The sequence below is a fragment of the Lonchura striata genome, chromosome 7 (assembly GCF_050655825.1).
Source record: "Lonchura striata isolate lonStrDom1 chromosome 7, ASM5065582v1, whole genome shotgun sequence".
In the NCBI taxonomy this organism is placed as follows: Eukaryota; Metazoa; Chordata; class Aves; order Passeriformes; family Estrildidae; genus Lonchura; species Lonchura striata.
The window spans coordinates 16,059,700-16,071,626 of NC_140709.1; the positions used below are offsets into that span (position 1 = coordinate 16,059,700).

Here is an 11,927-nt window from a genome sequence, read left to right on the forward strand (position 1 = left end):
TGCAGGGTTCTCAGCTTTGCCTGCAGGTGAGCTGTACTTGTCTGGCAGTTGCAGAGTGCAGGGGTGGAGATGGATGAACGTCACATTTCCTCCCTGTGCCATCCCAATACACACAGTCAGAGGGCAGGCCTGGCTGCAGCTGCACGAACGTAACACAAGAACTTTATTCACATCAAGATACAAAATTATAGTTCTCTAGAAATTTTTCTTCTGCTCGAGTGACTAGGCAGGGAGCACACAAAGGGGACCTGGAGTGGGGCTGGGCCAGGCCCCCTGCACCCCATGCTATCTCCAGCTGTGGAGGACCCTCGCCCCCACTTCTGCCCCCCACATGGGTACAGGAAGAGGGCTAACATGGAACTGACAGGCTGGGGAGTCCCCCTGCCAGTTCCCACCAGCCCCACCTGGTGTTCCCCTCCACAGGGCTTAAGGGCCACAAGCCCTGTCCCCTCTGAGGTGACAGTGGGTGTGGTGGGGTTCCTGCACACAGAGGGCCTGAGTCAGTGTCCTTGGGGAGATGGGAAGGGGTGCCTGGGGGTGGGGGGAGCAGAGCCAGAAGCACAGACACCATTTTACAGGGAGAGCAGCCCCAGAGGCCGGTGAGGAGAGTGCGAAGCGCAGGGCAGGGAGCAGACAAGAGGGGAGGGAGGGCTCCTTGCCATCACTGTGGCAGTGCCTTCAGGATGGCGTTCACTTCCTCGGCCACAGCCGTCAGTGCAAACTCAAACTGGTCCTGCAGGAGCACAGCAGGAGACGTGAGGATCCCTGCCACCTCAGCCCCAGGGGTTACGTAGGTGGAGGAAGAGGATCCCCATTTTGGGGCATACCTTGGTCTGCACCATACCAGGCCGCTGATCTCGGATATGCTCCAGCGTAGCAGCTATGTCTATCTCCTTCACCCCTGGGGCAGAGGGAGAGAGGGGTGCTAGGAGGGGAGTTCATAGGCCAAGCTCATGGACAGGGCAGAAATGGTGCTTCCCTGCACCTACCTTTGGCCATTCGGTTCAGGACCATGTCGACAAGGATGTAGGTCCCAGTCCTGCCTGCACCATCACTGCAAAACACAGATGCTTGGTCCAGGGAAGCTGGTCCCAATGGGAATGGTCCTGGGCAGCAGGTCCCAGCCTTCAGTCACCCTCAAGCCCAAATACCCCTCATTCCCCTGCAGTACCTGCAGTGCACAATTATAGGGCAGGAGCGACCGCGGTAGCACTTATTCACTTTCCTGCAAGGATAAGAGGGAACAGATCAGTGCTCTGCTGTGCCAGGGTCAAGGCTGTGCTAGGTGTCCCTTGCTGTGCTCGGTGGGGCAGGGCAGCAGCACACCATGATGTGGCCCTGGGGGTCCCGCCCATGGCTCCTCCTCCCTCCGTAATGGTGCTGGACATCGGATGGGGACCACGAGTGGAAAGTGGCCGGGGCAGGGAAAGGAGCTCAGTTCCTCAGGTGCCCAGCCTGGGGAGGGGAGCAGTGGCAGGACCCCCAGGGAGCAGCTCTGGTCCGGTGGGGTGTGAAGCTGGGGGCCAGGCGCCGGTAGGGCTCCTGGAATGCTCCATGCAGCAGGCACGGCTGCCAACGATCACTTTTGTGACTATGCAACTGGAGCCAGATTACTAGCTGCAAATCACAAAAATGACGCCGGCAGCTGCGAGAGAGAGACAGAGACAGACAGAGAGAGAGAGAGAGAGAGCGTGAGCGGGACTGAGTGGAGGGCGACATGCTCAGAGACCCCCCACCCCCGCTGCCTTAGGCTGGGTCCCTTGCCCCACACAACCTGGGGACAGTGAGCAGCCTGTGCCTGGCAAGAGCCCACCACCACCAGGGATCTAAAGACTTGGGCAGGCAAGTCTCCTGGGAGCAGTCCCAGTCCTGCAGCCCTTGCCCTGGGCTAGCTGGGGATCCACCACTATGCCACAGGGCATTGGGAGCAGTGGGTCACAGCCTATTTAAAACTGGCACTGGGGATTTCTTCTTGCACATATGGCTGAGGAAGGTGCCAGTCAATGCTCAGAGGAAGAGCACTTTTCCCACCCTCATTGTGAAGGCTGGAGAGCCCTGGCAATGTCAACCAGAGGTTTCTTGCCCACCAAACTCTGTTGAGCCTCAATCCAAGCTGGCCAAAACCTGTCTTTTCTGCTCCCTCCCATCCATGGCAGCTCCTAGTCCCTGCACCTGGTCCATGCCATGGCCCCGACCCTCATCATCGTGGCAGCGATGTCCTCACCTCGCCCGTCAGTGGCCTGCATTTGGGATCGCCGCTGGCTCCCCAAGGGCCGGCACGGTGCCAGGTGGGCGCTCACCTGCGGAAGTCGAGGAGGGGCCGGGTGGTGGTGGGGATGCCCTCGGCCGGCCAGCTGAGGAAGTGGAACTGCGTCAGGGTGCGGGTCTCCTGCGACTGCACGTTCTTCAGGTAGAAGCTGCGCACCAAGAAATCCTCGCACCAGATATGCTCTGACACCAGGTTCACCTGCCCAAGCGAAGCAGAGGGTGGGCATCAGAGCCAGGCAAGTGCTGCACTGATGCTCAGGAGGACAAGGGCTGGAGGATCCTCCATACCCCAGGCTACCTGCCACACTTGCCTCATAAATGTGGTAAAGAGAGGAGCCTTCATCTGGCCAGTAGCGATCACACTGCTTGACACTGTCCTCGGCGAGGGGGCTCAGCATGACAATGACAGTGCAGCCATGTTCCCACACCATCTGTGGGCAAGGCAAGGGGGGCTTCATTGCTGGGGAACAGCCCACGTGGGAGGGCAGTAAAGCCCCTGTGACCCATTTTGTGGGCAGCACACAAAGGGACTCCAATGTACTGGCACAGCTGCGTGACACTCACCTGCCAGAAGTCAGCAATAGTGTGGGACAGGGGCCCCTGTGTGGCAATGTACGCTGGCATCCGTGGGTCATGCTCAATCTGGAGGAGGAAAGGGTGTATCACACTTCACGCTCTTCAGCCAGAGGCTGGTGACACTTGAAGGAGTAGGGGGATACTCCAGGAGTGATAGGAGGGTTGGGAAGGGAGATTCAGGTGCCCCCGCCAGGATGAAAATGGCACTTAACAATTGTTTGAGCAATGGGGCAGGCACAAAGCTCACATCTGTAGCCCTGAGGGATGTAATTTCAGTCCAGCTCTACCCCAGAGTAAAAACCTGACCTAGGATGGGCACATAGAGGAGCAGGGTGGCAGGGCAGGAACCCTCAGTGATCACTCACGATTGGACTGGCATTGATGAAGTCACTGCGGGATGGGTTGCTCTCTGCTTTCAGCTTGATCCGCATGTGATCATCTGGGGGAACAGAGCAGGAGACTTGGTGAGTAGCTAGAGGCACACTGATGTGCAACCAGGCATGGCCCGGAGCGTCCCCATGCCCCACGCCCTGCTCTAGCAGGACAGCTGGTCCCTGGGGCTGATCCCTGCGGCAGGGTGGCTGGGATGCTCACAGGGAACGTAGTCAGGGTTGCGGTTCTTCTTCACGTTGGCTTCACTCTGGGCAATGGAGCAGATGCTGGGCTCAGCTTGGTAGGCACAGAGTGCCTGCCACTCCTTGGCCAGCCGGTCCCGGTTGCGGAGGTGGTCCTCCATATAGGCCTGGGGCAGAGGGCGGGAGTCAGCCGGCAGCAGAGGGGCAGATGCAGGGCTGGGGAGGGGGCTGGCACCTCTCCAGGCTGGCTCACCAGGATCATGTGGCCGGTGGAGATGTCCATGTTGGACTGGACGGGCTCCTCGCACCAGGAGGGTGTGCTGCTGTGGGAGCTGGGGCTGGGCTGTGGGGCATCGCTGAACTGGGATGAGACACTGCTGACCCTCGAGGTCTCCGCCGGTGCTGCCGGCGCGTCGGTGCGGCCAAAGAGAGACTTGGCAGCCATGTGCTGGCGGCACAGCTCCTGGGAAGGCCAGCAAGAGCCCTGTCCCTTGGCCACCGCGCCGCCATCGGGCGGCTCCATGCACCCCGAGTGATGCAGACACGTGCGGGGTCCCACCTCCTGCAGGGCCCTACCTGGTACTCGAAGGTGGTGTCAGCAGCACCCTCGGGCCCCAGGGCAGCCAGGCGCTCCTTCTCCCGCTGCTTGGCGTGGCGCCGGAGGCAGAAGGCCGCAGACACTGCGATGGCAATGACTGCCACGCAGGCCAGGGCGATGAAGGTCAGCAGCACCGAGTGGAAGCCGTCCCCGAAGCGGGACGGGCGTGAGTAGGCAGCAGCCTCATTTCGCTGGGGACCAAGCCAAGTAAGGGCCAGTTAGCATGGGCTGGGGGGGGAGAGACTATTCTGCTGAACACTTGGGTTGTTGAGGGTTAAAACAGAGCAAGGGCTCTTCCTTCCCCTTCTTGAGGGTGCTGGGGCAGAGCTGGTGTCACTGGGATGAGGCAGAGTGCACCCACCTAAGTGTCTCATGGGGAACTGCTGCAGTGGTGTCCCTGGAGCTGGAGGAGCTTGGCCAAGCCCAGGTAGCAGTGACTTCCTGCTTCCCTGCTCCCAGCACTCAGGGCTGCTGCCTGAGGCAAACCCAGCCTGAACTGCCCTTCTGCAAGGCAGGCAGTAGAACTCTCCCTTAGAACTCTCGTTCCACAGCCTCCTTCTGCCCAACTGGAGATCAACAAGGGCTGCATTCAGCCCAAGGAGTTAATGGTGTAGGATAGGCAGCTGCAGCGCTGGGTGCACCACTCCCAGACCACTGCCCCACAGCAGAGCACCGAGGGAGGCAGGGTGGGGAATATGCCAGCACGGCTGGTACCACCCCAGCTGTAGCAGCCAGGGGACAAATCCTCTCTGTTGCCCTCCTCATTTAGGACACAGAGCAGCTTCTGCCTCCTTACAGGTTGTGTCTCTAGGGCTCCTTCCCTGTGATTGTGGGAGACACCCCAATCCATGCCAGTCCCATGCTGGAACAGGATGTTGCTCAGGCCTTGCTGGACAAGACCTTCCTGTCAATGCCATGACTGCCTCGTCCAGCTAGGGTAGCCCAGGGATACTGAGGCATCACCAATTCAAACATCCTGTGCCCAATGAGCTGCCAGAGCCCTGCATTACCTCATTGCCACAGCCTCCCATTGGCTATGAGTCTGATGATGTTACTGAGGGAACACTGCACCATCATCAACTACATCATCATCATCATTGCCTGGGGATGTCCCCAGCCTAGGTGTCCCTGCTGCCACCTGCCCCCCAGCACCTGATTGCCATCAGCATCCAGCCAGTCCTGCAGCCAGGGCACCCACCAGGCCCAGCACCTCCCAGCTCCCCAGGGCACCCGAGCAGGAGCTGCCCTGCAGCCCCTGGCAGTGTCAGGGGGGTCAGAAGGGATTTCTCTCCCAAGGCCTGCCCAGACCCTGCTGTCTCCCTGCCTCCCTGCATCCCTCTTCCTCAAATCTTGCACCAGTCCCACCAAGTCCAGAGCCAGGAGGAAATGGAGGAAAAGCACAAGCTGGCTAGAACTGGGAAGGTCAATGCAGAAGGGAGCTTGCAAAGCTGCCTCAGCTTCCTCTGAGCTCCATCTTGGTAACCTCTGACATCTATCCCAGTTCCTGCCACCTGCCTCACCAAAAGGTATTGCCATAGACACACTCTGCATTTTTCTGATAGAGACAGGTTGCCTCAGTGGCCAGGCCACCCCTTTTACATAGCCTCCTCCAAAGTTCCCCCTTCCTTCCTTCCTCCCTGCTCACAACTACAGCCACATGACAAGAAATGAGAAATGGGGACACTGGTCTGGGGACGTGCTACACCATTTCTCCTCCTCAGGCTGAAAACATGGGAACTAGTCTTTGTCCCTATCTCCAACCCCTGTTCCCTGCCCCAGGAGACTGTTCCTGTGGCTCCCCAGAGGAGCATGAGAGGGGTAACCCCTCTCCAAACAGATGGTTCCTGTTCCATCCCTGCCTCCAGCTGCTTTGCCATTCTCTGGGGACATGATGACATTTTGCCTGCCTAGCTATGGTTTGTGGAGTTATCTGGGAACATCCCAGTGCTCGGGTGCTCAGGCCACAGCTGAGATGGGTGTGCAGGCTGGAGGGAGGCAAGGATGAGGATGAGCCTTGAGGGACACAGCCTGCAGTCCCCTTGTCTTGAGGGGAAGAAAAGCCTTTGGGAATCCCTCTCAAACCACCTTCAAACACTGTGGCACTTTGTTTTGAAAAGAGCTGAGAGCCCTGGGCAGGATCATGCTGCCAGGCAGTGGAAGGGGATGATGGACAGGCAGGACTGGAGCAGTCTCCAACAGGAGTTCTCCAACAGAGGACTGGAGTCTATCTCCAACACAGCATCCCAAACACTGCCCAGTTTCCTCTGCTATTCAGCTGCCCCACAGACCTGCAGGGACAGCTCACCCACAAAGACCCTTGTATCCCAGGGCTGGGGGCTCCTGGCTTGTACCCAGGGGTGGCACCCCCACTCCCCTATCCCTGCTCCCCCCAGCCCCAAGGGACGGAATCCTTGCTCACTCCTACCTCTCCCACTCCTGTTTGCACAATCTTCAGGCCCAGCTCATGCTCCAGCTCTCCCTTCACTTGCTCTGTGGAGAGGGAGGAGATGGTCAGAGGAAAGCTTCCCCTCCACACAAGAGACCCCCCAGAAACAGAACCAAGGGACAGCTCTGACAGCTGCTCACTTCAGCTCCTCGCCTCAGCCAAAGGCAGAGGGATGTGCAGCAGGAGCCCTCTCTTCCTGGTCCCTGGGAAGGGGCGCTCCACAGCCAGGAGGGGAAGAGAGGAACAAGATCAGGGGGACACTGCCCAACTCACCAGTCTGGCTGGCCACGTCTGCCAGTGAAAAGTTCTGGGGGTTCTGTCGGATGCGGAAGGTAAGTGCAGGACCCACAACGCTGCCGGAGAAAGGGGGGACACAGTGTGAGATCTGGAAATGCAGACCTCCCTATCCCCTACCCACAGCCCAGTCTCTCCTGTCCCCCTGCCTGGCAGTGCTGAGCATGGCCAGGGCTCAGGCAGCAGCAGCGCATGGCACCAGAACCCTCACCTGATGTTGATGAAGCTGGCGGTGGAGAGGTGGAGGTGCTTGGCTAGGAGCTCCAGCAGCTGCACGCCAGCAGCCAGCCCCAGGGGCCTGTGGGGACAGTGTCAGGGTGAGGAGGGGGTAGCAGGGGTGAGAGAACAGCCCGGTGCTCCCCACAGCCAGGGAACAGGAATAGGCAGGCTCAGGGGGTCCCAAGCACACAGCAAGAGCAGGTGCCAGGTTTGGCAGGAGGGAAGAGTGTGGCAGTGAGCTGGCCCCCCTTGCCCACGAGTGTGCACAGAGACATTTGTGCACGCACACTCCCAGCCTTCCATCCTGCAACACTGAGCTCTGGCCTTGGTGTGGGCTGGGAAAGGAAGACTTTGGGGTAGAACAAGGGCTGTGCATAGAGAATGGATCAGTGGGAGCTGACCCCATAGAAACCCGACCTTACCAAAGACCCAACAGGTTCAGTCAAGCATGTGACGCTGTGACAGCTGTTGGTGGGGAGATACAGACCCTTCACACATGCAGACCCCCTTGCATGACCCCCAGCTCTCACTTCTGGTCTGTGATGATGTAGCCATACTCGTCTAGTGGTCGCATGCCCTGTTGTGCCCTGTCCTTCATCTCTGTGTAGCTCTTCTTCTCCACCACAATGTGCTTTCCAGGGCTGAGTGCATCCCCGCTGTGTCCCTGTTGTGGCTCAGCCCAGGGAGCTGGTGATGATGCTGCCCTGCCCTTCATTCCATCTCCTGGGGAGCTGCTGGCTGGGATTTTGAGGGGTGGCATTGTGGAAGAAGGGGGCACTGGCTCCTCTCCATGCTGCATGTCCCCCTCCATCACCTGAAGGGAGGAAAAGGGAGAAGCTGGAATCTCTGAGGAGAGCCTTGGGGAAATGTCTTCTCCCCCTCATCCCACCTGTGCCTTGGCACCTCCTCCAGCATCAGCCTGCTGCAAACCCACCCGTTTCGCTGTGGGCACTTCAGGGCCAGCAACACCTGGAAAGGAGAGAGACAGAGGTCCTGCAGCACCCACCCCAAAAGGCAACACTCCCTACCATGAAACAGGGCATGCTAGCACCTGCTGCTGCCAGTGCCTGTTTGTCCCATCCCTGTGCCCAGCTCACCAGAGCTCTGGAGCAGCTGGAGGAGGGTGGATAGGCTGCTTATCTGCTGGGGACTCAGTTCTGGCAGCCCCAGGCCATAGCTGGCCAGGAGAGAAGCCAGTCTCTTCAGAGCAGCATCTGCAAGAGGATGTAGCATCAGGTTGGATGCTCTGCATCTGCAGGGAGAGCAGGGGCCAGGGATGAAGCAGATGGAGCGGGGGGATTGAGGGTATATTCTGCCCGTGGGCATAAACCCAAAGAGGAGGAAAAGTGTGAGCCACAAGGAACTCATGGCTGTGGGAACAGGATAGGGACAAGGGTTGGTGCCTGGCTGGAGAACAAGGTACCCGTCTGTGCAGAGGGTGGCTGGGCAGCCAGGGGTGCTTGCTGCTCCCTCTCCTCTATGTTTCTGTAGTCACTGGGGAGCCGCAAGCTGTGCTGAAGCCTGGTGCTGGCAGGGTCCGGGCGGCCAGCTTTCTCTCTGGGCAGGGAAAGCATGCCCAAGTCCTGGAAAAGATGCCCCCCATCCACTCCTGGCTGCCCACCATAGGAGGGAACAGGGCCAGCCCCAAAAAGGGTCTGGGCGGGGACCCGGCCCAGCAGCGAGGAGGTCTCAGAGCTCTGCCTGGCTGAGCCGCTGGGATGCTGGTGAGCACCATCCTGATAGCCGAACTGCAACCAAAACACATGTCAAACCCCACAGGTCCCCTGTCACCCCACGGAGGAGGCAGGGGGTACCCTAGCACCAGCAGAAAAGTGCTGGGAGTGCAGCAGCTCCCTGCCAATCTCTACTTTTCTGCCCAGGAGAAGGTGCTCACCCCCCAGCTTACCTTGTGGTAGGAGTAGGGATTGAGCAGAGCCTCCTCGTAGCCCAGCTGGGGTGAGGAGGGCAGCAGGACGTGCTCCAGGTACCGCTGCACCAGAGGGGAAAGCAGCAGTGCTGGGGGCTGCTCCAAATGCTGAGCTGCTGGCAGGCCAGGGTCTGGAGCTATTGGGGCTCGCCGGGGCTCGCTGCGGTGAGGCAGGAACCTCAAAGGCAAAGAGCACTGGGGTAACTCCTCTGGGTAAAGGGGGAGTTCCCTCCCCTAACCCCATTTTGGGGAGAAAGCCCTTGCTGCTCCATTGAGCTCTGCTGGCGCTGTCCTACCTGTCCCTGGCTGCCGGCTCCAGCGAGGGTGGCAGGCGGAGGCGGGGGATGCGCTCCATCTCCTGAGAGATCACATACTGGGTGATGCCATCCTGCCACGAGAGCCCTGCCATGGGGGGAGGCTGTGAGACATGAGGGCAGCCTGGGAACCATGGTGTGAGTGCATGGGATGCCGTCCTGATATTCTGACCCTGTGTCCCATGGCCTGGGTTTGATCCCACTCCTCCTCAGCCCACCCTGGGCCAGCAGGACCGCAGACAGTTCTAGGGCCACTAGGCAATTCTACCCGACATTCCTCCCTGCATGGTCGCAGTGACTTCCCCCATGCTCCCGTGCTCACCTTGTGCCATGAGATGCCGCAAGACATCCTGCAGACGCTGGAGCACAGGAGATGTGACCTGAAAGTAGGGTCTGTCCTGCACGGAGCCCACCTGGCATTGCCCAAACAGCCCATCTGCAAGAGAAGGAAGAGAGCGGGACTGGATGAACAAACACCCAACATGAGGATCTCCAGGCACAGCCCCACCTTTCTCCTGCCATGCCTCCTTACACTGCACCCTAGGTTCCCCTGCAAGGCATCCCTGTACCCTTCACACACACTTGGGAAGGGAGAGGGGATCCCTGCACCCCTGCTAGCCACTTACCCTGCACACACACCTCCTGCGGGGAGCACAGCCTTCGGTCAAACAGGCAGCCTGGGACAGACAGACAGACAGGCCAGTGAGCACAGCATTCAGGGGAACTCCAATGGAATCTGCTCATCACCAGCTGCCTGGGGGATCCCTACGCTCCAGAAAAGCGGCACAGGGATGCAATGTGGTGATGGTGGGAGGGGACACAGCTTTGTAGCCCATAGCAGAGGCTCGGTGCCAGTCTTTTCTGCCCCTCAGAGACAAGATGGGTGCTGTATAGAAAGTATGCCTTTGGCTCTGGAGAGTAGGGAAGGCCTGGAGTTTTATAGGGTCCTGGCAGCTGGGAAGGTGAGACTGAGGCAGAGACCTGCAAAACCACATCTGCTGCTCTCCTACGTGTGGCACTACGAGGAAGGGATGCAACCCAGTGACACCAGAATCCACTCTCCCTGCGAGGCAGACCCCAAAGCATGGATGTAGTGGTGTTGGGGGTGTGGGGTGTGTACCTCTCCTACCCCTTCGGCGGGCAGCCCTTGGGCAGGGGGCGGCTTCCCCCTTCCTCTCCCCCCCCGTTTCGGTCCAAGACCGTCAGCAGCGAGACGGCAGCAGGCGATGACTCAGCCCCGGATGGCAAGGAAGGAACGAGAAAACAACCGGGGGGAGGGGAGGGAGGGGCCCATCAAGCCCGCTGCGGGGGAAGGGGGCTAGTGGGGATGAGGGTCTTCGAAACCCCGGCACCCTCGGGCCAGCGTCCCCCGGGGCGGAGGCCCCGCAGGTGCGGGCACAGGACCCCACTGCCGGGGGAGACGCCAGGGACGGCGGCGGCGGGGGCCGGGCCGGGGCGGCAGGGCCGGCGCTGTCCGCGGTGCTGAAACGGCGCAGCGCTCTCCCGCCGAGACGCCGCGCTCCGCCGGGAGGGGCGGTGGCCCCAGCCCAGCGAGGCTCCCCCGGCCAGGACGGTGCTCGGCCGCGGCCGTCCCGGTATCATTCCCTGCTTGCTCCCGGGGGCGGCGGGCCCTCGCGGTGCAGCCGGATCCATCCCGGCACTCCCGGGTCGCTGGAGGACGAGGGGCGCAGCAGCCTCGGGCTCTCGGTAGTGAGTCAGCGGAGCCGGAGCCGGAGCCGTGCCGTGCCGTGCCGGTGGGCTACAGCCCTGCTACCGACAGCGACACTCGAGTCCCCGAGAGCACCAAGCACGGACCACACGGACCGACCTGGAGAAGAGCGGGTGCACCGGCCCGGGCGGGCCGCAGTTACAGGCGGAGGGCGGCTAAAGGGCGGCATGGTCTCGGAGGAAGCCACGCTTAGGGCCGCTGGCCCGGGTTCCCCAGCCGTGCGGCAGCCCCAGGCACCGGCTTTGCCCCGGGCATGAGCAATCACCGTTCTGCTCCCGTCCCGTAGCTGCTGGCTCTCGGGGCCGGCGGGGCGGCACCTCTACATCCGGCGGAGTGCCCCGGGTTTAGCACACCCAGCGGCCCGGCAGCCCCGGGAGAGGGGCGCCCCCGGTGCCAATGGCGCACCCGCGGTGCCGGTCCTGGGCCGCCCTGTCCCGCTATCCGCCAGGGACCGGACTCGCCGCTGCACGCCGTGACAGCAACCTACAGCGACGGCGACCGCACCGGCCGCGGAGTCCCGTGCCCCGCCACTCCCCGGGAATCTCCTTCCGGCCCTCGCGCAGCCCGGGGCAAAGCCCTGCCCGGGGTCGCGGTCTCACCGTGTGCGGCGGTGGCGGCGGCAGCACCGTCACGCAGCTGCCCGCGGCCGGCCAGGAGGAGGAGGCAGAGGAGCGCCCGGAGGAGCCGCCGCCCCATGCTCCGCTCACGGCCGCACCATGGCGCACCCGCCGGCCGCGCCCCCGCCGCCGCCGCCAACCCGCGCCCCGCCGCGCCGCGCGCCCCGCCCGCCGCCGCCGCCCCGCCAATGGCGCGCGGCGCGCTGCCGCGGCCAATCAGGGACCCGCGCGGCTGCCCTCAGCGCCGCGCTCACGCCCCGCGCTGTCCAGCGGGGCCAATCACGCCTCGCTCCGGGGAGACGCGGCCGAGCGCCCCGCCAATCGCAGCGTCCCCGGGGGCGGGTCACGCCCTCCCCGGGGGTGT

The 11,927-nt window shown here is 61.8% G+C and overlaps 1 protein-coding gene across 1 annotated transcript; it reads right to left on the reverse strand.

Annotated features, from left to right (window-relative positions):
- Positions 1 to 134: 134 nt before the first annotated feature.
- On the reverse strand, positions 135 to 11,673 carry PTPRN (protein tyrosine phosphatase receptor type N). The gene is made up of 23 exons (XM_077784975.2): positions 11,546 to 11,673; positions 9,844 to 9,894; positions 9,540 to 9,653; positions 9,200 to 9,305; positions 8,883 to 9,081; positions 8,400 to 8,724; positions 8,074 to 8,190; positions 7,866 to 7,945; positions 7,507 to 7,790; positions 6,969 to 7,055; positions 6,737 to 6,816; positions 6,443 to 6,507; positions 3,996 to 4,208; positions 3,673 to 3,882; positions 3,439 to 3,586; positions 3,210 to 3,283; positions 2,833 to 2,910; positions 2,580 to 2,699; positions 2,301 to 2,467; positions 1,172 to 1,225; positions 990 to 1,054; positions 828 to 901; positions 135 to 733 (listed from the first exon to the last, which is right to left on the reverse strand). Exons 1-23 carry the CDS (start codon positions 11,640 to 11,642, stop codon positions 662 to 664), a joined length of 2,880 nt encoding a protein of 959 aa, XP_077641101.2. The 5' UTR covers positions 11,643 to 11,673; the 3' UTR covers positions 135 to 661.
- Positions 11,674 to 11,927: the final 254 nt, after the last annotated feature.